The sequence below is a fragment of the Lissotriton helveticus genome, chromosome 2_1 (genome assembly GCF_964261635.1).
Source record: "Lissotriton helveticus chromosome 2_1, aLisHel1.1, whole genome shotgun sequence".
NCBI lineage: Eukaryota > Metazoa > Chordata > Amphibia > Caudata > Salamandridae > Lissotriton > Lissotriton helveticus.
The window spans coordinates 1698055366-1698082997 of record NC_136059.1 but is presented as its reverse complement, the minus strand read 5'-3'; the positions used below and the strand labels follow the sequence as shown (position 1 = coordinate 1698082997).

General features: G+C 44.3%; 1 protein-coding gene across 1 annotated transcript in view; it reads right to left on the bottom strand.

Annotated features, from left to right (window-relative positions):
• The window catches only part of TMEM38B (transmembrane protein 38B), a 376766-nt gene that overhangs the window by 225236 nt on the left and 123898 nt on the right, over window positions 1–27632 (bottom strand). The window contains exon 2 of the mRNA XM_078676654.1: window positions 15824–15980. Coding sequence (XP_078532780.1) covers window positions 15824–15980 — 157 coding nt within the window. The remainder of the gene's footprint in view (window positions 1–15823; window positions 15981–27632) is intronic.

Here is a 27632-nt window from a genome sequence, read left to right as displayed (position 1 = left end):
ATTGGCTATGCCAATGATTGTTATTCTAGGCATGGGAAGAGTAAGTGATTTGCCCAAAATCACAAGATGTTAAGCCATCGCTGGGATTTTAACCTGGTTCCCCAGCTGCAAAGGTGCCAGCTGGCACCATCATGTCACACTTAGTTTTAAAAAAAAATAAGCACCCGTCTTTAGCCCCCATTTTTGCAGCAAAGGTGCTCATGCTAACAAGGACAATCATTGACAAATCCAATAGGTCTTGCCTATGCAAGTGCTATTAGCTTTGACAGTTTATTTTAGTCATGTTGTATACCAGAGTAGCTGCTGTTCAGCATGGCTAAAAGCTAGTGGACTAGATGAGAGTGCATGGAGTGTTGTAGAGTGGAATGGCGAAGGGTGGAGTAGAGAATCGTAGATTGGAGTGGCATAGAGTGTTGTGTATTGGAGAGGCATAGAACGGAGTCACGTAAAGTGGCGTACAGAGGAGTGGCATAGAAGAGAGTGTACTGGTGTAGTGTGTATTGGCGTAGAGTGTCGCAAAGTACAGTGGCGTAGAGTGCAGAAGCATATAATTTAGCGGCATATAATGCAACATCGTTGAATGCAGTGGCATAGATTAGAGTGTTGCATATTAGAGAGCAATGGCGTAGAGTGCATTGGTGCAGAGTAGAGTGGCATAGAGTGCAGTGGCATAGTGTGGTGTAGAGTGCAGAGGCATAAAGTGCATTGGCATAGAATGCAGTAGTGCAGAGTAGAGTGGCATAGAGTGCAGTGTTGCAAAGTTGAGTGGCGTAGAGTGTAGTGGTGTAGAGTGGCATAGGGTGCATTGGCGTACCGTGCAGTCACGTAGAGGAGAGTGGCATAGAGAGCAGTTGAGTAGAGTATAATGGAGCGGAGTAGAGGGCAGTGGCATGTAGTGCAGTAACTTAGAGTGCAGTAGTTTAGGGTAGCGTGTAATACAGTACAGTGGCATAGAGTGAATGGCGCAGGGTGGAGTAGAGCAATGTAGAGTGCAGTGGCGTAGAGTAGATTGTTTCAGAGTAGATGAAGTGGTGTAGAAAGGAGTGGTGCAGGGTAGAATGCATTTGCTTCGAGTAGAGTGATGTAGAATGTAGTTCTGTAGTGTGAAGTGGTGTAGAGAGTGCACAGGTGCAGAATAGATTAGAGTGGCATACAGTGGTTATGACATAGAGTGCAGGGGTATAGAGTGGAGTGGAACAGAGTTGAGTGCATTGGCGTAGAGTATATTGCATAGAGTGCAGTGGCGTATAGTGCAGTGTTGCACAGTGGCCTCGAGTGGAGTGGTGTAAGTAGAGTGGTGCAGAGCAGGGTAGAGTTGAGTGGTCTAGATTGTGTAGAGCCCTGTGTGTGTGGGTCAGCAGCTTGAATTGGAATCTCTTTTATGTGGAGCCAGTGGATTTTCCGGAGGTGGGGTGTGATGTGGGTTCGTCGGGGAAGGCTGAGGATGAGTCTGGCTGTGGCGTTCTGTTTGATGAAGTCTCTGTAGAAGGTGTGGATCGATTCCTACATAGAGGGCATTGCTGTAGTCCAGTTGGCAGGACATGAGGGCTTGTGTCACGGTGTGTCTCGTGTGTAGGTGGTTATAACCCCCATAATAAAAAAAACATACACAAAACACTCAGTGCTCCACCAATAACATGAAAAGTAGCTGCAGACACCCCCTCCGGGTGCCGTCCAAGCACCGGGGGCTGAACACTCACAGCAAAGCTTGAGAAATGATTTGTTTTTCACAACATAAAAAAGGGGGACAGCAAACCGAATATCCAGACCTCACCCAAACATTTCAGCAGCAGGAGAGAGGGATTTACAGGGCAGAGGCAGCCAATGAGCTCTGATCTTTATAAACATAGTACAAGTAAGCCGGATTATTTAATTTTAAAGCCAAAATTATTACATTAGACTCATCCCGCCAGTGATGTAATGGCAGATTGCAACTCAGGGACAATCGCACCTCAGTAGAAGAAGGCTCCGTCCGTCGCAAAGGCGACTGCGGACAGGGTTTCTAGCTTCTGGAGAGGCTGACTTTGAAGAAGCTCGCCTGGACGAACGCGAGGATGAGTGGCGGGATGCTGACTCCATTACTAGAATCACCGATACTTCTCTGGATCTCTCTGAAGCGGGCCTCGACGTCGGTCAGAAGTCCCTCGACGTCGGTCCTTGCTTTCGCTTCGACGTCAGGTGCTCTGATGTCGAAAGCCTCGACGGCGAGCGATGCCGGTGAGAGGCTGATGAAGATCGGTGATCTCTCGACGTCGAACGGCGATGTGCAGCCGACGACGGAGCGTTTCTCTCTCTCGATGCCGAACGTCGCTGGGACGATGGTGGAGCAGCCAATCTCGACGTCGTGGGTCTACGCGACGACGGCGGAGGGGTATTGGGCACCCTCGACGCCGAACGCCGACGAGACCAAGGACGGAGATCTCATCCTCGACACCGATCAACGCCTGGTTGTCGACGGCTGAGGACTCAGGGCTCTCAACGTCGATCGCTGTATCTGCGATGACGGAGGTGAGCCTGCCCTCGACGCCGAACATCGTGTCGACGATGGCGGAGGGTCTCTGCTCCTCGACGCCGATCGTCGCCGGGTTGACGACGGCAGAGGTGTCACACTTCTCGACGCCGATCGTCGCCTGGTTGACGACGGCGGAGGTGTGATGCTCCTCGACGCCAATCGTCGCCGGGTTGACGACAGCGGAGGGCTCTTGCTCCTCGACGCCTATCGTCACCGGGTTGATGACGGCAGAGGGGTCTCAGTCCTCGACGCCGATCGTCGCCGAGTTGACGACGGCGGAGGGTCTTGAATTCTTGATGTCGACGACGTACCTGAATCTCTTCTTCTCGACGGCGAGCCCGCTGTCGCATCTCATTTTTTAGATAAATGACCCACCGGTAGTTCTTTCTCAGCGCCGAGCCCGACGCTGAAGCTGAAGGGTGTGAAGCCTTGTCCTTAGAAGGTGTTCTAGACCTCTTGGAGCCCTTCTTTACCAGAGACCTTCATCTGGATGACTTGCGTGCTGGGCCATAGATGCAAATTCTCTCCCTGTCCTTCAGAGTTCTTCCTGACAGGGTTTTGCAGTGAGGACAGGTCCTAGGATCATGTTCTTCAGGTAGACAAAGTATACAGACTTCATGATTGTCTGTCTTGGCCTTCTTGTTACCACAAGAAGGACAGGCATCAAAAAGAGAAGGCATTGTAAGGTAGAAAATGCCAAAAAAAACTGTCAATAAAAGACAGATTCTTACTTAACAAGATGTAAAATGTCTAAGTAAGACAAAAAAAGTTGTGAAAAATGAAGTGAATTTCTGACAGAAATCAGAAATGAGTGGAGCTGTGTTACCAGGATTCTTCCTGAAGGAGCCGGAAAGAACAACTGACCTAACTGTCACCCCTGAGGCATGATGGGAAGCTGGGGGTCAGGAGTGCCTTAAAGGCACGGTGTCAGTTTATTGCTATGCAGCTACAGGTTAGCTTTTCAGTCTTTTTAGACTGTGTATTTGGAATGCAGCCTGGGAGCTTTCTATGCTTTCAGTGTTTTATGAGAATTTCTACTGCTTTCTGAGCATTAAAACAGTTTCTAAACAAGCTTTGTTGTTGTTTCTCATGTCTCTAATGCTTGTTATTCATGTATGGTGGAAATTCTTTACAGCATGATTCAACTCTAGTGTTTATTAGGCTGCAAGTGCTTATTTTTATATTTATATATATATATGGTTATATATATGTGGGGCACATATAATATGGTGTTTCAGGGTCCCGCGCATCGGCGGGAATATTCTAATGCTCATGACTATTGATGAGGATCCCCTGGAAGAGAACCTTTTAAATACATTTACACTTAATTGTAGATGTCATCAGGGATGTGATTAGAGATGTCATCAGTGATGTCACTGACCATGCCATGTCATGAGCGATGTAATATGTGAGGCCTTAAGCAGTTTTTGAACAAGTGAAATCTGAGCCTAACTGTAACGTCCCTGTAACATACATACATACATACATACATCCCAAGTTCACCAATGCATTTTTACTGCTATGATGTATCTTCGCCAGTTAAGAACTTGAGCGGAACATTTCTATGCTATGGATGGTGAATTATGTAGCATATATTTTTCATTACTTGTTTAAGATCTGAAAATTGCCATTTTCATTTTCTATGTGCAAAAAAATATTGAAGGTTTTAGAATTTGAGTCATTAAGATTGTGTGTCTAACAGGATAGATTTCAATAAAAGAACATAATCTAATCTGTTTTGACTGATATATTAAATACTTTCTAAACTTTTGGTAGGTCATTCATATTTGTCGAATCTCTAATTTTACCATTGGGTTTGGTGAAAGTACAGATAGGAGGAGGGGAGAGTGGACACCTCTTTCTAGTTTCTAAGTAGGCTTCCAAATAAATTCCTAGAGACTATATTGAAGGGCATTTTAATATCGAATGCCATAGCAGCCACAGGTGAACCACTGAATGTTTATACCAAAAGACCGTTCTCAAAGTCTTACCCAATATGAAAATGAGTTACTTACCTGTAACTACGGTTCTCCAGTATTGGTATCTTTCATAGTTTTTCATGTTTGTATCATCCCTGTCATCGTAGTGGGAGTCCCACGGTATATATATATATATATATATATATATACATAAGCAGTACCATTTTACCATAAGCTACCATGCAATGAACAGTCAGTGCCATAGCCTATCCACCTTCTTTTGCAAAAAGAACCAAAAACCAATCAACAGCCAATCAGGCGACAGCACCCTCTAGAACAATCCCAGGAGGCTACGTTCCTCAGATTTTCAAGCACAACTGTGGAAGTATAAACCTAGAGAATAAAGTAAGCCCCTCCGGAGAGGAGGGTTGGTCGCATGTGAATCTATGAAAGATACCAATACTGGAGAACCGTAGTTACAGGTAACTCCTTTTCTTCTCCAGTATTAGCTCTTTCATAGATTCACATGCTTGTTTCAGAATAGACAGCAATTTTCTAAACATGCATGTTTCATATCATTGTACATCACCTGTTATACCTTAGAGGATGGTGGGCTATAATCAACATGCGAAATAGGAACATTCATAATGAAAGAAAATTAAACACATAGAGATTGAGAAGAATAAAGAATGCTGTATAATATTATATACATACATATATATATATATATATATATATATATATATATATATATATATATATATATATATATATATATATATATATATATATATATATATATAAATATATATCCAACCAAAGAATTTGCCTGGTGAGGAAGACGCCACTTCACGGGTAGGTTTTTGCCAAATATGTTTATTGCTGGAAGCAGCAGCATGATCACATCATTGTCCATGAATATCAGCAGCCAGTCCCGACGCGTTTCGTGTTAACTTCATCAGGGGATCAAGGCATTGAAGGCAACAGCAAGGCTAGATTGGCGGCATCCTTTTAGCTTCCAAATACCCCGCCTCACGAAACGCGTCGGGACTGGCTGCTGATATTCGTGGACAATGATGTGATCGTGCTGCTGCTTCCAGCAATAAACATATTTGGCAAAAACCTACCCGTGAAGTGGCTGGATATATATATATATATATATATATATATATATATATATATATATCACCATCCACCCTTCAAAGCTATGAAAGGAAGGAGCCACACGTCGGGATTTGACAGGTGAGGTTCTTTAATGGAAACTAAGGCAGCTGGGCATTATGCATTTCGGTAATGACACCTTCCTCAGACACCCCTTGCTGCCGCTCCTCACGTCCGTAGTGCCCTGTTGCAATGTTTGTGGCTTTATGTCAAGTCCATTTGTAAACGCCGCCCCAACCATGTGATCAACCGCCGAGTTGCAGCCAATGTCAAACTCCAACTCCCAGAAGGCTATGTGTCTGGAATGCGTGTTGTGGGAAACCAAAGCCGTTTCTTTTCGTTTGTTGGCGTGTACAAATCCGGGCACACTTAATGAAGTGCTTTTTAATGCCTTGACCCCTCGAGTCCCCGTCGAACGTTCCAACCTTCAAAGCGCCGGACCTCTGGGTAGTGAGTTGGCGAGATTGCACCAAACTCTCCCGTGAAGTCACGGGTTGCCTTTTGAGCAATATCCCCTGGATTCAGCGTTGAGTAGGTGGGCTGCCTGTAAGCCCATACCTGAGCGGACTCCGTATCTGCAAACACCGAAGTGTACCAGGAAAGCAGGCAGCCTCTTAGCGGAACGGCGGCTCCTTAACGTGTCTCTGGCCGGCACGTAATATCACCATCCACCCTTCAAAGCTATAAAAGGAAGGAGCCACACGTCGGGATTTGACAGGTGAGGTTCTTTAATGGAAACTAAGGCAGCTGGGCATTATGCATTTCGGTAATGACACCTTCCTCAGACACCCCTTGCTGCCGCTCCTCACGTCCGTAGTGCCCTGTTGCAATGTTTGTGGCTTTATGTCAAGTCCATTTGTAAACGCCGCCCCAACCATGTGATCAACCGCCGAGTTGCAGCCAATGTCAAACTCCAACTCCCAGAAGGCTATGTGTCTGGAATGCGTGTTGTGGGAAACCAAAGCCGTTTCTTTTCGTTTGTTGGCGTGTACAAATCCGGGCACACTTAATGAAGTGCTTTTTAATGCCTTGACCCCTCGAGTCCCCGTCGAACGTTCCAACCTTCAAAGCGCCGGACCTCTGGGTAGTGAGTTGGCGAGATTGCACCAAACTCTCCCGTGAAGTCACGGGTTGCCTTTTGAGCAATATCCCCTGGATTCAGCGTTGAGTATGTGGGCTGCCTGTAAGCCCATACCTGAGCGGACTCCGTATCTGCAAACACAGAAGTGTACCAGGAAAGCAGGCAGCCTCTTAGCGGAACGGCGGCTCCTTAACGTGTCTCTGGCCGGCACGTAATATCACCATCCACCCTTCAAAGCTATGAAAGGAAGGAGCCACACGTCGGGATTTGACAGGTGAGGTTCTTTAATGGAAACTAAGGCAGCTGGGCATTATGCATTTCGGTAATGACACCTTCCTCAGACACCCCTTGCTGCCGCTCCTCACGTCCGTAGTGCCCTGTTGCAATGTTTGTGGCTTTATGTCAAGTCCATTTGTAAACGCCGCCCCAACCATGTGATCAACCGCCGAGTTGCAGCCAATGTCAAACTCCAACTCCCAGAAGGCTATGTGTCTGGAATGCGTGTTGTGGGAAACCAAAGCCGTTTCTTTTCGTTTGTTGGCGTGTACAAATCCGGGCACACTTAATGAAGTGCTTTTTAATGCCTTGACCCCTCGAGTCTCACCTCTGAGCATACCCAGCCCACTCGGGGTGAAAATTGCAAAAAACACAGTTGATGGACAGAATGTAGAACAATGTCATACATTCACCCCAGTACAATGATCTGGGCCTAAATCCATCGTTTTTTTGCACTCCACACCACCCTGGGTTAGACACTGGCTATATGCAAATCAGTTCTGACCCTGTGCCTCATGGGAACAGTCCAGTCCGAACTACCAAGCCATGTCTTTCCCAGACCGGAATCAAGCATCCAAGGACCGGTTTCTGGCTATCAGCCTTCATTCAGCCTGGATAGCTTGACTCCAGTGGTGTGGAGAGCCTGGGACTCACGTCTGAGCATACCCAGCCCACTCGGGGAGAAAATTGCAAAAAACACTCAGACGTGAGTCCCAGGCTCTCCACACCACTGGAGTCAAGCTATCCAGGCTGATGAAGGCTGATAGCCAGAAACCGGACCTTGGATGCTTGATTCCGGTCTGGGAAAGACATGGCTTGGTAGTTCGGACTGGACTGTTCCCATGAGGCACAGGGTCAGAGCTGATTTGCATATAGCCAGTGTCTAACCCAGGGTGGTGTGGAGTGCAAAAAACGATGGATTTAGGCCCAGATCCTTGTACTGGGGTGAATGTATGACATTGTTCTACATTCTGTCCATCAACTGTGTTTTTTGCAATTGTCACCCCGAGTGGGCTGGGTATGCTCAGACGTGAGTCCCAGGCTCTCCACACCACTGGAGTCAAGCTATCCAGGCTGATGAAGGCTGATAGCCAGAAACCGGTCCTTGGATGCTTGATTCCGGTCTGGGAAAGACATGGCTTGGTAGTTCGGACTGGACTGTTCCCATGAGGCACAGGGTCAGAGCTAATTTGCATATAGCCAGTGTCTAACCCAGGGTGGTGTGGAGTGCAAAAAAAAGATGGATTTAGGCCCAGATCCTTGTACTGGGGTGAATGTATGACATTGTTCTACATTCTGTCCATCAACTGTGTTTTTTGCAAATTTCACCCCGAGTGGGCTGGGAATGCTCAGACGTGAGTCCCAGGCTCTCCACACCACTGGAGTCAAGCTATCCAGGCTGATGAAGGCTGATAGCCAGATACCGGTCCTTGGATGCTTGATTCCGGTCTGGGAAAGACATGCTTGGTAGTTCGGACTGGACTGTTCCCATGAGGCACAGGGTCAGAGCTGATTTGCATATAGCCAGTGTCTAACCCAGGGTGGAGTGGAGTGCAAAAAAAGATGGATTTAGGCCCAGATCCTTGTACTGGGGTGAATGTATGACATTGTTCTACATTCTGTCCATCAACTGTGTTTTTTTGCAATTTTCACCCGAGTGGGCTGGGTATGCTCAGACGTGAGTCCCAGGCTCTCCACACCACTGGAGTCAAGCTATCCAGGCTGATGAAGGCTGATAGCCAAAACCGGTCCTTGGATGCTTGATTCCGGTCTGGGAAAGACATGGCTTGGTAGTTCGGACTGGACTGTTCCCATGAGGCACAGGGTCAGAGCTGATTTGCATATAGACAGTGTCTAACCCAGGTGGTGTGGAGTGCAAAAAATATGATGGATTTAGGCCCAGATCCTTGTACTGGGGTGAATGTATGACATTGTTCTACATTCTGTCCATCAACTGTGTTTTTTGCATTTTTCACCTCGAGTGGGCTGGGTATGCTCAGACGTGAGTCCCAGGCTCTCCACACCACTGGAGTCAAGCTATCCAGGCTGATGAAGGCTGATAGCCAGAAACCGGTCCTTGGATGCTTGATTCCGGTCTGGGAAAGACATGGCTTGGTAGTTCGGACTGGACTGTTCCCATGAGGCACAGGGTCAGAGCTGATTTGCATATAGCCAGTGTCTAACCCAGGGTGGTGTGGAGTGCAAAAAAACGATGGATTTAGGCCCAGATCCTTTTACTGGGGTGAATGTATGACATTGTTCTACATTCTGTCCATCAACTGTGTTTTTTGCAAGGACTGGACTGCGACAGCAGGAGAAGCTTTGTGAACCAGTGTTGACGAGGCCAACGTGGAGCAATGAGGATGAGTTGGCACGGTTCCCTATTCATTTTCATCAACACTCTGGAGATTAGAGGATATGGGGGGAAAAGCGTATGCAAAGATCCCTGACCATCTGATCAAAAATGCATTCCCCCATGAGCATGGCTGAGGATTTATTTCTGCTGGCATAGAACCAGCATTTCTGGTTCTCTTGAGATGCAAATAGATCCAGGTTGAGTGTTCCCCATTTTCGAAATATGCAGTTGAGAATCGTTTGGTTCAGTTCCCATTTGTGGTTCGATAACGTTAACCTGCTCAATGTGTCTGCTAGGCTGTTCTTTTGTTCCTGGGAGATGCTCCACTTTGATGGTTATCTGGTATTGTGATGCCCATTCCCATATCTTCCAAGCTTCCCAAGATAGAATTGAGGATCTCGTCCCTCCCTTCTTGTTGAGGTAACGCATGGAGGTACTGTTGTCTGTGCATATGAGGACTGAGGATACTCTTATCCTTGGGAGGAATGATTGAAGGGCTAGAGAAATGGCCTGCATTTCCCGACAATTGATATGCATTTTGGAAAGAGAGAGATTCCATTTGCCACCTATTTGCAGGTCTTGCTGATGCTCTCCCCAGCCTTCTAACGATGCGTCTGTTGTCAGAACAAAATCCGGAAGAGGAGAAAGGAATGACTATCCCAGAAAGAGATTGTGAGGAGATTCCCACCAAAGAAGTGTCTCTTTCATGATCGGAGTTATCCAAACTATGTTGTCGAATGATACTGATATCTGAAGCCATTGGGCATCCAATTGCTCTTGAAGTGGTCTCATTCTCAGCCGAGCATGAGGTACCATGAGAATGGCGGAAGACAACATCCCGAGAAAAGATTTGAGGAGAGGAACAGAAGCGCACTTTCTTCCGTGAAGGTCGTGAGCCAGAGACAAGATTGTGTTCATTCTTTCCTTTGATTCATAGAGTGTCTATCAGTGCTCCTAGGAACATTAGCCTCTGAGAAGGAGCTAGAAAGGATTTTGGGAGATTGACTGCCAGACCCAGAGAACGGAACAGTTGCTGGAAGAAAGAGATGTCTTCTGAAGCCTGACGAAGAGAGGAAACTTTTACCAGCCAATCGTAAAGACTTGGAAGCCTTTCAGCCTTAGGAAGGCTGCCACAGGTGCAAGGCACTTGGTAAAAAGCTGTGGAGCTGGACGAAGGCCAATTGGAGGGACCATGAACTGATAATGTGCGCCTGCCACTGTGAACCGTAGATGTTTGAAGTAAATCGGGATGTGGAAGTAAGCATCTTCCAGATCCAGGTTTGTTAAAAAATCCGAATGATTCAAAAGCTTGTGACCATGCAAAGGGATTTCTTCAACAGGTATTTGTTGAGTTGTCTGAGGTCTAAAATGGTACGCCAATCCCCCAGCTCCTCTTTTTTATGAGGAAAAAGCGAGAGTAAAATCCCTTCCCTCTTTGAAAACGTGGAACAAGCTCTATTACTCCTTTTTGCAGCATTATTAAAGCCTCCTTCTTTACTAAGTGGCGATGATGAGTTGTCAATTTTTTGGGAGGGTGATGAGGTGGCGTTGTGGTAAATTCTAGGGTATGGCCATATCCTATTATATCTAGGACCCATTTGTCTGATGTTAAATTTTCCCATTGGTCCAGGAAAAGAGAGAGAGGGACTTTCTTTCTGGAAGTCAGAGGAGCGGCAGGCCGCAAAGCATTGTCACTGCTTAAGGCCTGTGTCTCTAGGTTGAACCTGTTGTTTTTTTCTAGGCTGTCTGAAATAAGCAGCCTGTGGTGGTGCCCGATATTGTTGCTGCTCTTGATAAGTCGGTCTGTAGGAGGTATACGATTGAGGCAGGTACCTTTGATAACCTCCTCGAATTTCCTCTGCTCCGAGCTCCACAAAATGGGGTTTTCCTGTACTGTAGCGCTCCTAGGGCCCTAGCAGTGTAAGTATCTGTTTTTATGGCTTGTAAAGCATCATCAACATGCTTGACGAAGAGTAACTCGCCATCAAAAGGCATATCCAAAATCTTTCCTTGTACTTCAGGGTGGAACATGGTTGCCTTTAGCCAACCCTGGCGTCTCAAAACAGCCGCTCCAGTCAGCTGACGGAAACACAAAGACACAATATCCATGGATGCGTCTATGATCTCGGAATTCGACCTTTCTCCTTCGAGCAGGATTTTCCTTGCATCCATCTTTTTATTCTCCGTAATTAGTTCTAAAAATTGGGCAATATCCGACCACATCTGGCGATCGTACCTGGCTAGAATCGCTGTAGCGTTTTTAGCTCGTACAGTGTCCCCTGCTGTGGTCATAAATCTCTTTCCAACATTCTCTAAACGCCTCCCTTCCTTGTCAGGTGGAGCAGTGACAGGCGTTAGAGGATTGCTCGATCTCCGCAGAGCAGCCTGCGAGATGACAGACTCAGGTTTAGGATGACTTATAAGGCACGCTGGCTCATCGTCCGGAGCCTTGTATTTTTTGTCAATTCTAGGCAAAACGGAATAACAGTGGCTGGTGTTTTCATCACTTTCACTCCTTCCTCCCATATGTGATCAACAATAGGGATAGATCTAATAGACTTTCTAGCTGTGTCTTTAAAATCATAAAGAAAGCAATCTGTTTGCATGACTGAAAGAGATAGTTGGAAGCGTGCTGCTGCTCTCTCAATTGAAGCATGAAAGCCGCCGATGTCCTCTGGCAGAAATTCTACCATTTGAGGAGATGGAGAAGCTAGTCTAGATATGACAATCTTCACACTCATTTCCTGTTTGAGCATCCTTCTGATGAGGCGTATCTTCAATCTCACCCTCATAAGAGGTATCTGGTTGCAGCTGTGGTACACTAGTATCTACTCTCGGGGACGGTACAGATACCAGCACAGAGGTATGAGGTGGTGTATTGACTGGCGGTGGAGGTTGAGAAGCAGCAGTCAATGGTGGTTGTGGAGGTGGAGGAACAGGAGCCAAAGGAAAACGTGTACGATAGTCTCGTAACAAAACCTGTAGATCTTGAATCATTGAAACAGGCATGTGTACCATAGGTTTGGAGACTGGCTCCATGTGTTGCACTTTTGCTTGAGGAGGAGGATATCCACGTTGATAGTATTCACCATAGTCCTCATCATCATCTTCCTAATACTTCACATGTAATTGGGAAGGACTATCTGCCTGTACAAACATTCCTTCATCATCATCAGATTCCTCCAGGAATGTTGAAGGAGGTAAAGGAGAAACTATTGCCGGGTTCTGCAAAAATTGTCTTGTCGACGGTGTCTTCAACAAGAACGTCGTCGGTGGATGTAATGATGTAAGCTGAAGAGAAGATGGTCGCTAACGGCCAGGCGTAGAGTAGAACGACTTTGTCGACGGTAAAGGTGTCTGCATCTCGACGAGGACCAGATACAGCAGTCGTCGGGATTGTAGACTTAGCCATCGACAGAACCACCGTCGTCGACGGGATGACCATCGTCGACGAGACCCCCGTCGTCAACGAGGACGTCGACGAAAAAGTTCCAGTTGTCGTCGTCGATATTGCCGTCGACAATAAAATCGTCAGCGGTAGAGCACTCATCGTTACCTGAAGCGTCGTCAACGGGATCGTCTCCGACACCGTCGTCGGAGAGGGAGACTCCTTTGTTAATGATGAAGGAGAAACTTGCTTTGGAGATGATTTTCTCGACGACGAAGACTTAGAAACTACCGCCGTCTGCAGTAAAAGCTTCTTAGAGACATATCTTCATGGAATGATAAAAAGAATATTTGTCTCTGTCTTTTTTAAGGCTTTTCTTCTCAGAAGGAAATAAAGGCTTTCCTTTTTGTGAAGTACTTTCTTCCTCATGGCGAGATTTCTTTGATGTCTTCTTTTCTGAAACCTCAGAATCAAGAGATCTTTCTCACCTCTTAGGTGTTTCTCTAGATGTCAATGAGGTAGAGCTCCCCTCATCCTCAGGGAGAACATCAGATTTTGCCTTATTTTTTTTAAGCCAAATCAATAGTCTACCCTCTCGATCTTTGAGGGTCTTAGTAGAAACGGTTCTGCATATTTTACAATCTTTTACCTTGTGTTGAGGTTAAAGGCAGTAGATGCAGTTATGTGGGTCATTTGAATGCTGCCTCTTTTTTTCACACAATCCACATGACCTGAAGAGACCCTTCTTAGAAGATTCAGACATATCTGAAGAAATATTGTCAAGAAATTTGAAGAAACAGAGAAAAAAAACTGAGCTGAGCTCAGGGAGACTCCCTTTCACACAACGAGCAGTAGAAAATCTGAGGAACCTATCCTCTCTTGGGATTGTTCTAGAGGGTGCTGTCGCCTGATTGGCTAGTGATCGGTTTTTGGTTCTTTTTACAAAAGAAGGTGGATAGGCTACAGCACTGACTGTTTATTGCATGGTAGCCTATGGTAATTTGGTACTGCTTATGTATATATATACCGGGGGACTCCTATTACGACGGCGGGGATGATACAAGCATGTGAATCTAGGAAAGATCCAATACAGGAGAAGATGATTCAGATATGTTCATAGATATGTTGATGGGTACCAACATCAGGGTGTCTCTAAGTGAACTCTAATATCCACGTTCTTATAATGAGAATAAGCCTTGGCTCAAACCAAGATTGTACTCTTTGAGTTTAACTTGGTCTGGAAGCAATGCTGCATTCAACAAAGTATCATATGCTAGTATATTTAACCTTGTCAATGATTCCCTGAAGAGCAGTTTTGTATTGTTTTGTGAGAGCTTGTTCTTTAGGAACTCTGTTTGGGCTAGGTAGATATCTATTGGATAGTGAATTATGTTTTGGATTGCAGTTGTGACTCTCACTGGCAGATGCATTGTTTTAACATACCACTGGGTCCTTCTCTAGTTTGGTTATAATTGTGTATCCTCTTTGGGTGCAAACTCCTCTATCACGAAGGATGTGGTAAAAATCTGATTAATTTGTACTAATCATGAAGAAAACTTAGATAAGAATGCTTTATAATATTCAGCAAGGATTTTATCTGGGTCAGGGCCCTTATAAAAAGGTATAAAGAAGAGGGGTACAACTCCTCCACATATATGGGCAGGGGTGTAGAATTCCTAGAGCCCAACTCCCAGGACATATTGCTTGGGGTCAAGGACTCATGTGGATGTTGTCCTTCGGACAAGTAGGCCCAACCCCCTCCAGCACAATCCCTTTGGCTGCTAGTTTACAGTACCACATTATGGATCAGGGAGGGGCATTGTCTGCAGTCCAGGTAATTTTTGCGTTAATAGATCAATGCTGTTTGAACTTGTATTTATGGTTCATTAATGCAAAGCCTTTATTATTAGGGTGGGTATTCTAAGGAAATGTTGTAAGCTCGGACTGCACTACTGACAGCGGTTTCAGTAAAAACATATGTACACATGTTTTCCAAGTTTAGCAGTATGAGGCTATGTATAATGCTCCAAGAATTCTCTCTGATTAGATGCAAACATTTACAGAGTCTTGAAAGCAAGTTGGATGATTCTTTGCTTTCAAAATAAAATGTTCATTATAAAAATGCAACCAGGAAAAAAAACATTTTGCTAAACTACTGTAAAATGTTAGGTACCATTTCTATGCAGCATCATTTATTAAACGTGTTGATGCATGCTAGTATTTCCCAAAAATATTCTTAATGGAAAATCGGTGGAACCAGTTTCAACAAGTTTATGGGAAACATAAAAATAAACAGGCATTGGCAAAATAAGTAGGTCTGAAATTGGTGGTCAGCCTTTTTGTTTTGTCAATGCATGTCTTGTTTTGGCATGGTTTTTGTAAAACCTTATTGGCATGTGAGCTGCCAGGCCTGCAACATTATAATAAGCATTAGTAAAGAGCAACAAAAAAAATGTGGTGTCAAAAAGCACACATTGCCACATTACTTCCTGGCACTGAATAAAACTACTTTGTGTGCTAATATGCTCCTTGTGAAAGAGCAGAACGCTGCCACTCATTGTGAAGCCATCCAATAGACAGACAGAGACAGAATCTTAATAAACGCAAAAGGTCTTGGTTAACCCCGGACATAAGTAGCGGTCTAATTGGTAAAGAAATCTTTAAAGTACATCTTTGGTATATGACCTTGCATTAGTGTAGATTTACGGTTTTCATGAATTGACAAGAATTTACAAAAGTAGGTCAAGAAATGAAGTATGGCTTACCACTACCTTCAACCCCCGTATGTAGGTCTGCGGAAAGGTGACAAAATAAGGAAATTACTAGTATTCAAACTCTATTATGGTATGAGCCATGGCATAATCAGAGAAGCGATTTCAGAGCTCTTATGTAATGAGACTGCCGCCATAATTTGTCACTACACTACATGGCACGAAAGGGACACGTGGATTTTGTTACAGGGCAAGTAGATTTATGAAGCTACCTGCCCCATTGAATTCCACACCATTGTTTGGGTTTAATTATGTATCCCTTTACAGCGATCAAATGATGGGAATGGTGTGAAATACATTTCAAATCACAGAAAGTAAAGGTACTGCTCTCAATCGCTCTGCAATCAATGACCACTTACCATGTCGCTGAGGCCATAAATATATTAACGTCATTTGTGAGGAAGAGAACTGGAGGTTCCGCAAGCATAACAGCAGATAAAAGTGCACCACCAAAACAATACAGCATAGCACTAAACCAGCATGCAATAGGACTGCGCCATGCCACTTCCACTGCTCCTGAAATGATAAATGATGAAGCCAATCAGACCAAAACTTTGCAAATAATAAGCTTGAACAAAATCTTTCCGCAATAAGCAATTAAAAACTGCTGCATTTTCATGCACATTACAACACAAAACATAAACCCTTAAGATTTTAAAGAGGTTTTCTGTTGAAAAAAAAAGGCGCATGGAGAAAGAGCGAGCTTATAATTAACACACAGCACATGTGCCCCCAGTGGTCTCTGTATTAATGTAGGGTTGTCTCATTTCTGTCACTACAAATCATAGTATTAAAAAAACATACGGATTGAAAAGCAATGATTTCAAAAACACTGCACATAATAAAATATGTTGCAGGATCAATATTATGGGTATATGAAGTCATAAATATTAGCTCTCCACCATCAAAAGAGCCCTCCGTCAAGAGAATTACCAAGTAACTCTTTCCCTGCTCAAGTGTGCTGTACTTGTGCCTGTTTTGCAAAAGACACTACCACACCATCGTGAGGTGCGTGCAAGGATGGCAATTTTAACAAGGGTACATGGAGCATTTACAAAAGTAGATTTGAGGAGTATAAGAGACTTTGCCACACAACATCCTAGCCAACAAATTGATAAAGTTACCTTTAGGATGATTTGTTTCTGGTACTCCATCGGTTATTTCCATTTACAAGCTAAGGGTGTCCCTGCAGTCAAATGGTGATATCAGAAACTGCTTTACTGAAACAATCAATATTCTTTAAGTGCCCTTCTTCCAGAATAAAATTACATCTAATTCAGTGAGGAGGGCTGACAGCTACTACATACAGGACACCATCAAAGCTATACAGTGTTGCAGGTGATGGTGCAGGATTCTTTGCAAAAAGAAACCTGCTCGGATTAACACCCCCGTAATACAAACTAAGGGCCCGATTAGGATCGCGGTGAATCTGCATCCTCCGGGCCGGCGGAAGCCACCGCCGGCCCGGAGGATGCGGATTCACCGCGGCAGACACAGAAAAGACCCCTGCCAGATTAGGATGGCTGGGGGGTCATTTTTCCGTCTGTCGCTTTTCCGCCACAGTCGCCTTCCGACTGCGGCGGAAAAGCTCTAAGATGGTGGTGGTGTCCATCAGACACCGCCAGCCATATTAGGATGCCGGCGGAGACATGCTTTTCCACGGCGGGTTTTCCGTGACTGTTAATTGAGGATGAGTATGACACGGTTAGCATTTGCTGATTGTTTTTCTCTCTCTTTGTGAGATTATTTGGTTGCATTGTAACCTGTATGTAATGAACATTAATTATTCACATAAACTGGAGATAAACGTTATTAATCTTACTGAGAGTCTGTGATTATTTAGCTAGTAAGATAGTTAGATAGTACTATTATTACCATCAACTATTAAACTAATTGGTCCATCAACCAAGAGGAAAGAGTGTTGCTATATAGATTTGGTTAAGTATTTAGAAGTGTTAAACATGAATCTGTGAAGGAAACAATTTTCCACATCGTTAAAACGTGCCCCCCTCCCCCCAGCGCAACAGGGATTTGTGAGTTGGGTGAATGTGCATGGGCCATTTGCATGAAGTAATCAATGCACATCAATCCCTGATAAAGTGTAGTGCTGGATCAGTTTTCTGGTAGCAGAGGATGGAAAGTCATCACAGGTGCAGAAATACCGCATTACGGCGGAAGAGAATGCGGAGATCGTACCAGGCTCCAATCACGGCCTCTGCTGACCATGGTGCTGTGATGCTCCTTGTGCGTCATCGTTCGAGAATCCCACAACATCCCTGTGGAATACAGTCAATGTTCTGTCAGTTGGTCGGAGGACCCGCAGTAAGTGGCAGTACGCAGTGGCACACGGGTGGCTGTAACATGCTTGTTTCTCTGTGGCGTCCCTGCTCTGTTGCCAACACCTGGCCCTCTCCTTCCCCCACATCCTTGCCCCACCGTACTGGTGGAATCTCTGAAAGCCAAGGCTGCCGGTGAGACCCTGGGGGCGAGGTGGGGGGTGGGTCTCTCGAATGCAGGGGAAAGTGTTGGGGAGAGCGGGCAGATAAGGCAAGTGGGCTGTTGAAAACAGTGTTAGGCAGCCCGCCATTCAACATGCCTTTACAGTGCTGCTCAATCCCATAGATCTAAAAATCTCAGAATTCTTAGATCTGGGCCTTTTTAAATTTGCTAAATAACAAGTATGCCAAGTGAAAGCAAAGCAAACTAAGTATATAATGCAAGTATATAATGCAATTAGAACTAGCTGATTTGATTTAATCAACACCAAGATGGAGATGTAATATCGCGAGAGACCAGGAACATTATAAACAATTGAAAATGGGACTTGCTATCTAGAAACACTAGTGATTATCATCAGCTAAACATCAATTACGTGCTAGGTTGTTAAAGAGTTAATTGCTGATGCATAGAACAGTCGCTAAGGAGCACAATTCTATCTAAACTCTACCTAATTGCAATACAATTGCCTACATTAATGTTGTCAACTAATTAATATTTGTTCTCCACTGAAGCTTCTGCTATCAGTGTACTCTTGAAGGGGGTAAGAAGGACCATTGGTTTTATCTTTCAGATTACCACTTTTCAAATTGTATAATATTATTGGCAGCTCCAATATACCAAAAGTACATCATGAGATTTAGAATAATAAAGAAGAATGTAGCCGTGACCAAACGAAAGGAAATTAGCCAAAAAAGAGGTCTAATCAAAACATTCAGCAGCAACAGAAAATCCATGTCTAAGAATATTTAACAGTCCGATATAGCAGGTTGAATAATCACAATTTTTTTACCTCTTTAAAAAGCTAGAGGACTAAACTGTCGTCGCTAAGATATTTAATAAGTCAAAAGAAGCTGCCCCCAAGAGTCTGCATCAGCAGGTTCGCCTAGTGCAATATGAGAAACAAAAAGCCACTCAATTTCAACACGGTAAAAAAGCATAAAACACACCTTTTACTGCAGAGATTCTAAAATCAGTAAAAGGGGATGGATCTTTTGGTTCATATAAACCATCTATCCCGGGTCAACACAAGGGCCATTAGCAAATTCCTTAATCTATCATGTTCAAGAAGACTTCTTGGGAGATTGATCATTTACGCCACGTACACTAGAAGATCAATAGGAAGCAGTCAGAAATGGAACAAATATTCCCAACTTATCAATAAGTCCTTGCAATGGTTTTGATTCATATCATATGACTCAGAGAGATATCTCAGTTTTAGATGCGCTCAATGAAATAAACAAGAATGCTTTTAATTAGGTGGTAGGAAAGTGTCCTTTTTGTATGGTCACCTCCCACTTTTTGCTCCAAATGCTGATGGATATGTCTCAGATGGTGCACTGGGGTCTGCTGCCCAAACCCTAGTGCCTGTGCTCTCTCCTAAAACTGTTATGTTAAACTTGATAATCCCAAATTGGCAAAAGCTTTATCCCCTTATAAGTCCCTAGTATATGATACCAGTGGTTCCCAGAACATTGTAGTAAAGGAGTCCCCAGGGCAGCAGATCGAGTTTGTGCCATCCTGGGCAACCCATGCAAACAACTGGCAGTAGGGCTGCCATTGCAGACTGCAAAGGCAGTGCAAACTGCTCGAACTCAACTGTGCCCTCATTATTTGTGGCAGAGTCACATACACTGCCTTTTAGTGTTAGTGTTAGTGTTAGGTACATGTGACCAAAGTGTGTTAGATCCATTTTGTATTTGCTACATTTAAGTGGTAACCAAGCTGAAGGTTTCAGCACAGACAGCAAATGTAAATTGCAGTTTGGGTGTGCAGAGCGAAGACAGGAAGCGATGGAGTTCCCCTCTACCCTTTTCTGGCCCATTGTCCTCTAGAAGGGAAACACAGGTTAACAAGTAGTTAAGTGGATCAGCCTCTCTTGCTATTGTACCCTATTCTGCTTGAGATCCCAGACAACATCCCACATTCGTCCTGCACTTTGTAACAAAAACGCTAACTGGGCCAGTCTGTGTGGTATAACCATGAGAGTAGAACTATCACTCTGAGCCAACTGCAGGAATTCACAACTACGTCCTGCAACTTAATAACAAAGAAGGGACAGAAACTGCCTGTTAGTGTGCCAAGATTTCCCCAATAGAATACGGGGTCTCCACATCATGAAACTCTTTTGTGCCCCAGGGTTGGGGTAGCCATGGCAAAACCTTTTTGCCAGGACCATTTTATGTAAAGTGCTTTAGAGACTTAATTGGCATGTACGCCTTCTTTATGTACTCTCGCAGCACTCTAGTATTACAGAACGGGTCGCAGACATATACACAACCCTTTTTGTAATATAGATAAAGTCTGCCCACACAAAGGGTTGGTAAAATCCTAAATGGTGTGTTCCCTTCACTGCATGACGGTGAGGCCACATATAAAGGATGTAAACACTTTGCCTGTCCCCCTCCCCTAGCATTAGATTATGGACGCAGGCAAAAAGGCTGTAAGGAGGCCCACTGACTTCGCCACAAACTGGTGGTGCACAGCCAGGGTCACGCCCCCCCCCTCCTCCTCCCCCCACACCCCTCCATCACCCTCCACTCAGAAGGTACTGGATAGGGTCCCATGGACTCAGCAGACATCCTTCTGTAGGTGAGTTGCTCACACCACCCACCTGCTGTCGGATCTTTGTTCCCTTGTAAGTGCAGATGAGATGCCACCTGAACTGTGAACGGTGGGCTGGCAGCTTCACTCAGTGGGTTCGTCTTTTACTAATGTCCTTACTACAATACGGCCATGGACGTCGACAAGACTGTCAAAAGGGGCTGCCTAGACCCTGCTTCGAAGGAGAGAAAGAACTGGCTGCTAAGGAGATACACTGCAGGTGCCCTGCATGAGGAAGACACTGTGAAAAAGGAAGGGCTGTGAAGTCAATAAGGAAGGAGAAGTCTAATATGCAATCAGTAGCGACAGGGAAGGACCTGCGCTGCTTACAGAGTGTGCGGTCCAGGGATCCCTGAATTTACCTGCAGTGTGAGCAGAACTGTGTACCCTCGTGTAAGGAGGATACTGAGGAACTCATGTCCAGGTGAATTCTGTTGCATAACTAAGCACCAAGGCCACGCAGGGCTAAAGAAGTCCAGACTGTTGTCTATGGTTCCCACAAAGAAGAACGGAGCACCAGAGGGGAACCACATTGAGTGCGAGTCTTGTGAAGTACTAACCAGAAGAATAAAGAGTGGACACCTCCCTTCAATTGGGTGGTGCATTTTGTATTTCAGCCCAAAAGAAGAAACTACCTGCAAGACCTGTTAAGCTCCGAGAATCACATCTCAACTGTAGCCTCCTCATCTGCTGCTGGTGCTGCCTCTTCTCACTTTGTACATACTGTATTACATTGTTCATTGAGTAAAATGCTGCTTCTTTTTAAATAGAGAAAGCATTGGCTGAATACCGTGTTATTAACTGGTACTTGTTATTTATTGAGTTACAAGTTTCTAACCCAAAATATCGCCCCGAATAAGCCTAGGACTGCTTGACAAATTTTGAAGGTTATCCACTTAATGGATATACTTAGTGCTCAGTTTAGGTTTTAACTCTAAGCTAACCAATTGTAAAGGGCTGACGTAACCACTGTCCGCACTGGGAGACCTACAAAAGTTCCCACACCCTGACTTTTGAGTTAGGTGTTGGCTTAAAGAAATGTTGATGCTTATATAGTAAAAGAGAAATAGCACTATAAGATGTCAGTTCACATTCAAGACCGCTCTCCAGATGGAGATTACTACTTTCAATGTAATTCGTTAATTTCAATTATATGCCAGAGAAGACTAAATTACATGAAGATGCACATTGTAATTTTTAAGGATTAGCCACAGAAATCAACAGCCCTTCATCAAACTTCTTACCAACAGAATCATAATATTTGTGAATGGGCGGGGAGCACTGGAGTAGCAGGTGGGGAGGATGTGTAGAGCAAATGAGGTTTGAGCAAATGAGGGCTGAGCAAAGGGGAGTGGGGGTGGAGCAATGGAGATGTGTGAAAGCACTCACTCCTGTTCACTCTGTGTCACTGTTTGCTTAATAAACTGCACTGCTTCACCCACTGATGTTGTGTGGGAGTCTAGGATTTTTTCCATGGAGTTGGGAGGGCAGTACATGTGGTTCCGCCGAGTTCGAGGATTCGGTGGACAGGACGTCTTCAATATATCTATATCTCTATCTCTATATATTTATATCTATATCTATATCTATATATATTCAGTTTCACCATGCTCATAAAAAGCACGCGTGCACTCCTTCGAAATAAACACCGTCAATAAAGTTATGCTTTGGATGATTTACTTAAGCATAAGCCAAAAATACCCTACGCATTTCGGCGATAAACGCCTTGGTCATGACAGAATGCAATTGCGGAAGATATCCATCTGGAAATACTATTTCTGGATAACGCAACCCTCCTTCCTGGGGGTGGCGAAAGCGATTAGCAGTTGGCTTGCTTTTCTAAAAGTCTTTGTCCTCTCAATATAAAATTTTAAGCATCTTCTGACATCGTGTGAAGAGATCTTTCTGCTACAGATGTTGAATCTTTGAAGTATGTAGGTAGGACAATAGGTTCATTTAGATAGAATGATGTCGGAACTTTCGGAATTAATTTTGGATTCGTTCTCAGCACTACCTTGTCTTTCTTGAACTGCATAAAGGGTTCAGAAATTGAAAAGGCTTGGATTTCACTGACTCTTCTGGCCGATATCAGAGACAGAACCAATTGATGTGCATCATCGCTTCTTGCGAGTTCCAGTGACCTTGTATTTCCAGGTCCTGTAGATCCGCTCCCCATCCCTTCAAGGATGCATCCGCTGTCATTATGTAACTGGGAGGTTGATGTTCGAAAAGTAGACCTGCAAAAAGATTCTTGAGCCTGAATCCATTGTAGGTCGATGAGTTCCTGTAGTGGCTTCATGTGGAGTCAACAGTTTGGAACTAACTGAATGCAGGTTGAGAGTATTCCCAGCATGGACTTGTACATCCTCACTGAAACTGACTCAAAACTGCCCCAAAAAACTGTTGAGTTTGTACGGTTCAGAGAAGATTTTTCCACATTTAATTTTAGACCTAGGTTTACGAATAGCCAGTGGCAAGCTCCTAATGAGTTTAGAGTGCAATGATAAGCCTGACCTTTTATCAGCCAGTCGTCTAGATAAAGATAGGCCTGGTGTCCCTGTCGTCTCAAATATGCTGCCACTGGCGCCATGCACTTCGTGAACACTCTTGGTGCTGAGCGGAGACCAAAGGTCGAAACCCTGAATTGGTAGTGGCACCCCGCCACCTTGAACCTCAGATACCGTCGATGTTTGACATTTATTGGAACATGGAAGTATGCATCTAATAGATCTAAAGATGTCATATAGTCTCCTCTGTTCAGCATTAGAAGAATCTCTTGCAGCAATAACATTCTGAAGAGTTATTTTCTGATATACTTGTTCAAACCTCTAAGATCCATAACCTGCCTCCATTTAGTAATTTGTTTTTTCTTTACTAGGAAAAAATGCAAGCAGAATCCTTTCCCTCGATGATTTTGAGGAACCTCCTCTATTGCCCCTTTTATAAGGCGATTCAAAATCTCTTTCTTTAGTAAGGATAGGTGTTGATGTTTCTTGGGTATGGGAGGACGGGTCGGTGTTTTTTTTAACAAACTCTAGGGTGTTACACTAACTTATAATGTCCAACACCCATTTGTCGGATGGTATTGACAGCCATTGTTGATAATACTGAGAGAGGTAGTGGTTCTGATGGGGTATGCTCCCTGACGAGGTGGGTGGTGCCCTGAGAATGTCACTTTCGCCTATCACTGTCCGGTGACTTTCCCCTAGCTGACGTTTTTCTTCTGTTTGCCTGTTAATGGTAAGGCACATTGGTTAATCGAAACTGCTGTTGATTATGGTATTGACGATACCCCTGTTGCTCGTAAGGCTGGTACCTATATGATTGAAAAGACGGCCTTTGTTGGTACTGGCCTCTTGCTTCTCTACCACGAAAGAACTAAAACGTTTGTTGTAGTAGAATCCCTAAAGCACGTGCTATCAGTCTTAATTCCTTGCAGGGCATCATTCTTAATGCTTTCCAAATAGATTTTCACCATCGAATGGCATATGGACAATTTTTGCTTGAATTATTTCAGAGGCTGCCCTAGCCCCATCTTGAAGAATTTGCATTGCCTCTTCTTTATTATCCTCAGGAAGGCGAGATAGCAAAGGTGCCAAGTCAGACCATATTAGTCTGTCATACCTGCTAACTATGGCCTAAGCATTTGATTCCTTGATGGATGCGGCTGCGATAACCTCAAATCATTTACCTGTGCCATCTAGTTTTCTACCTTCCTTGTCTGGTGGAGCGGGTAGCAGTCGGGTTTCTAGAACGCCTCTGGGCTGCTTGTATGACAACTAATTCAGGTCAAGGATGACCAATCAGACATGCCGGAGACGATTCTGGAGCTTTATATCTCTTCTCCATTCTCTGAACTGTTGCCGAAACAAAAGCTGGATTTCTCATAATTTTTAGACCTTCGTCCCATTTGTAGCTCAACAATGGGATGGTCCGAATTGACTTCCTAGCCGAATCTTTGAAATCATATAAGAAACAGACTGCCTGTTTTACCGGAAGAGGTAGATCGAACCTTTTTGAGGCTTGTGGAATCCTCCAATATCCTCCGGTGGAGAATTCGCTGGGAAAGGTGACGGAGATGACAGAGCAATGTACTGATCCCATTCGTCACCCACAGGTTCTTCATCCTGTGTCAGCTCTCCTTCTTCTGGTTGCTTTTCCACATCACTTTTTATATAGTCATCCCGGAGGGCTATACTGTTGGCGCACGTGTCTTCAGTGAGGCCTGCGGTGGTGCTGCCTTCTCAGCATAGAGTGCGCTCTGTGTCTTACTTGGGGTGTTAGGTGAAGGAGCATTTGCTTCCGGAAAGCATTTATAATAGTCCTTGATCATGTGCCTCAGAGCCGTAACCAACGACATTGGCACTGAAACAGTATCTTCTCTGGGCAGTGGACGATTATTCTCCTTTTTCTCATACTCATAAGTGTCCTGAAAAGATTTGTACCGCTGTGATCTTGATGGGGGACGATCTTTAAAAGAGAAATCCTCTTGGGAAAATTCAGTTTTGTCTTAAAAGTCTTCGTCATCTGTGTCTTGGCATTTCACCTTGAGCTGACAGGGATTATACGCAGGTCCAAATGAACCCTCCTCCTCCTCTGATTCCTGCATTTCTAACAAAATGAGAGGGTGGTAACGGCAAGATTTTGCTCCAAGATGTCAATTCTGAAGAATTTTTTCCCAACTCAGGTAGCCAGAGGACCTTTTTAGAAAACCTCCTTAGAGAAATGGTCATCGACGAGCTTTGTATATTTAGAGGTTGTCGTCGAGATCGTCGACAGAGCTGCCGTCAACGATGCCATCGCCGTTGAGGCCGTCGACGAGGCCGTCATCGTCGTCAGAGTTGAAGTTCCTGCCGTCAATGATGTCGTTGCCAGAGTAACCGTTGTCGACACCGCCAGTAAAGACTAATGCGCTGCTCTCATTGATTAGGCTGCCGTCGACGGATCCATCGACGGGGCCTTTTTCTTTACAGATTTTTTATGGGTAGTGTGTGGCACTGAGGAAGAAGTCTTCTTAGAAACACCTTCAGGAGGCATTAACTCTGGCCCCTTGTCCTTTGTTTTACTGACTTTGTTTTTTGAGTCAGCTTTAGTAACAGTAGGCTCTAGCTTTATTTTTGGAGTAGAATGAGCCTCCTCAGCCTCTGAACCACTCTGATCTGGCTTTTTTCTGTAGCTACAGAAGTAAACGTGCTTCTCAGTCTTTTACAGTTTTGGCAGAGAAAGTCTTGCAATGCTTACACTCCTTGGGAACGTGTTTTGGATAGAAGCAATATAAACAATCTGTGTAGGGGGCCTCAGAGAACAGTCTGGCCTTCCCACAAGAGCTGCAGGGTCTGAATAACCTCTTCTTAGAGCCCTCAGACATCTTCTCGAATGAAGAAAATAACAATACCTTTATCCAGAGAAATACTGAGTTGAATAGAAAGGTCAAAAGTTCACCATAGAGAGAAAAACGGAGCAGAGCTCAGGGAGACTCCTTCTCATACGACATGCAGTTAGAAATCTGAGGTATTGTGGTTCTGCAGGGGATTGTGATATCAGGGCTGGGGTCTCATTGGCGGTCATGAAGGCCATATACAGATGGTGATGGGTTACCAGAGTACAGTTGTATTGGTTTACATGGATTTTTTCTTTTATACTGCTATATTTCTAATACCGTAAGACTCCCACCATGACGACGGTGAAGATTCAAGCATGTGAATCTATGAAAGATTTAATGCTGGAGAACTCACAAGGCCTTGAGCCACAACTCTAGAGCTCTCAATCACGGCTCGTTTTAAACACCAGGAGATGAGTTAATTCAAAGTACTCATTATACAAGATTTATATGCTACACAAACAAAATATGCATAAACACAACATACTTAAAACAGAAAACACTCTTTGGGAATGGCAGGGCTCGACAAATTCACTCGACCGCTCGCATTTGCGAGTGAGATTGATTAAGGATGAGCTATTTTTAGGTCCTACTCGCCCTTTCTGGCGAGTAGGAATACAAACTTGACACTTGACCTCTGCCTCTGAAAGCAGAGGAAATGTGACAAGATAGTAAGATTTAAAGGCATCTTTATTGCTCACAAAGTAAATGAACAATAAAAATGCTTTTAAATCTTGTTCATTTGTCACATTTGCTCAGTTTTCAGAGTTTGAGGTCAAGTTCATTTAAGTTAGGTCGAGGAGATTTTGTAGTTTACTAGACCTGCAGGTCTAGAGCATTTTTTATGATTTGTCGAGCCCTGAATGGGATTTTAATTAAAACATGTGAACTATAAAACAGTGACTTAATTGCTGAAATGGAATACCCTAATGTTTTTTGCATTTGTAGATCAGAAATCAATCACTGTTTTGCCCGTGAAGTTAAGGACATGAAAAATGGTCCGATATGGACAATAACAGTTTTTAATTACAACTAGGTCTGAGACCCGGCCCACTATAAGCTCTGAAAGCATGTATTTGGGTGTAGCAGCATATGATAGTTGCTCAAATGTGAGCAATGAAACGACAAATGTCACTCCACCAAAGTGGTGGTAGAGACTAAAGAGCTAGAAGTTGTCTGGAAGGCAAGATCTAACAAGCATTGGCAAAGCAAATAGGTCTCCCCTAAGAGTTACTGGCTCTGGTGAAAACTGTAGCCATGCTGTGCAGCATGTGGCTTAAACAAATTTTAACAAGCATTGGCATAGCCAATAGGTCTCGCTTTTGGGACCTTATAAGTGTTTAGTTATCCAGCACAAAATCCTTGGTGCAACAACATTAACTGTTGCAAGGCTAAACACGTATAAGGTCCCAAAGGCAAGACCTATTGGCTATGCCAATGCTTGTTAATTGGGGAAAATGGACTCGCAGGCAATCTGCAGCAGCCCTGCAAAGCACGAGGATACACTCACAGGCGATCGGGCACTCTAACAATTCACATAACATAGCAAGGATGCATGCATGGATGCTCGGCAGTCAATGGCTTGCATGTCAGAACAGATTCCGTCATTCAATAGAATGCACTGTTTGCTATTGTATACTACGGACTCATCCCAAAGTGGTGCATGCACAGTTAGTCTACAAGCAAAG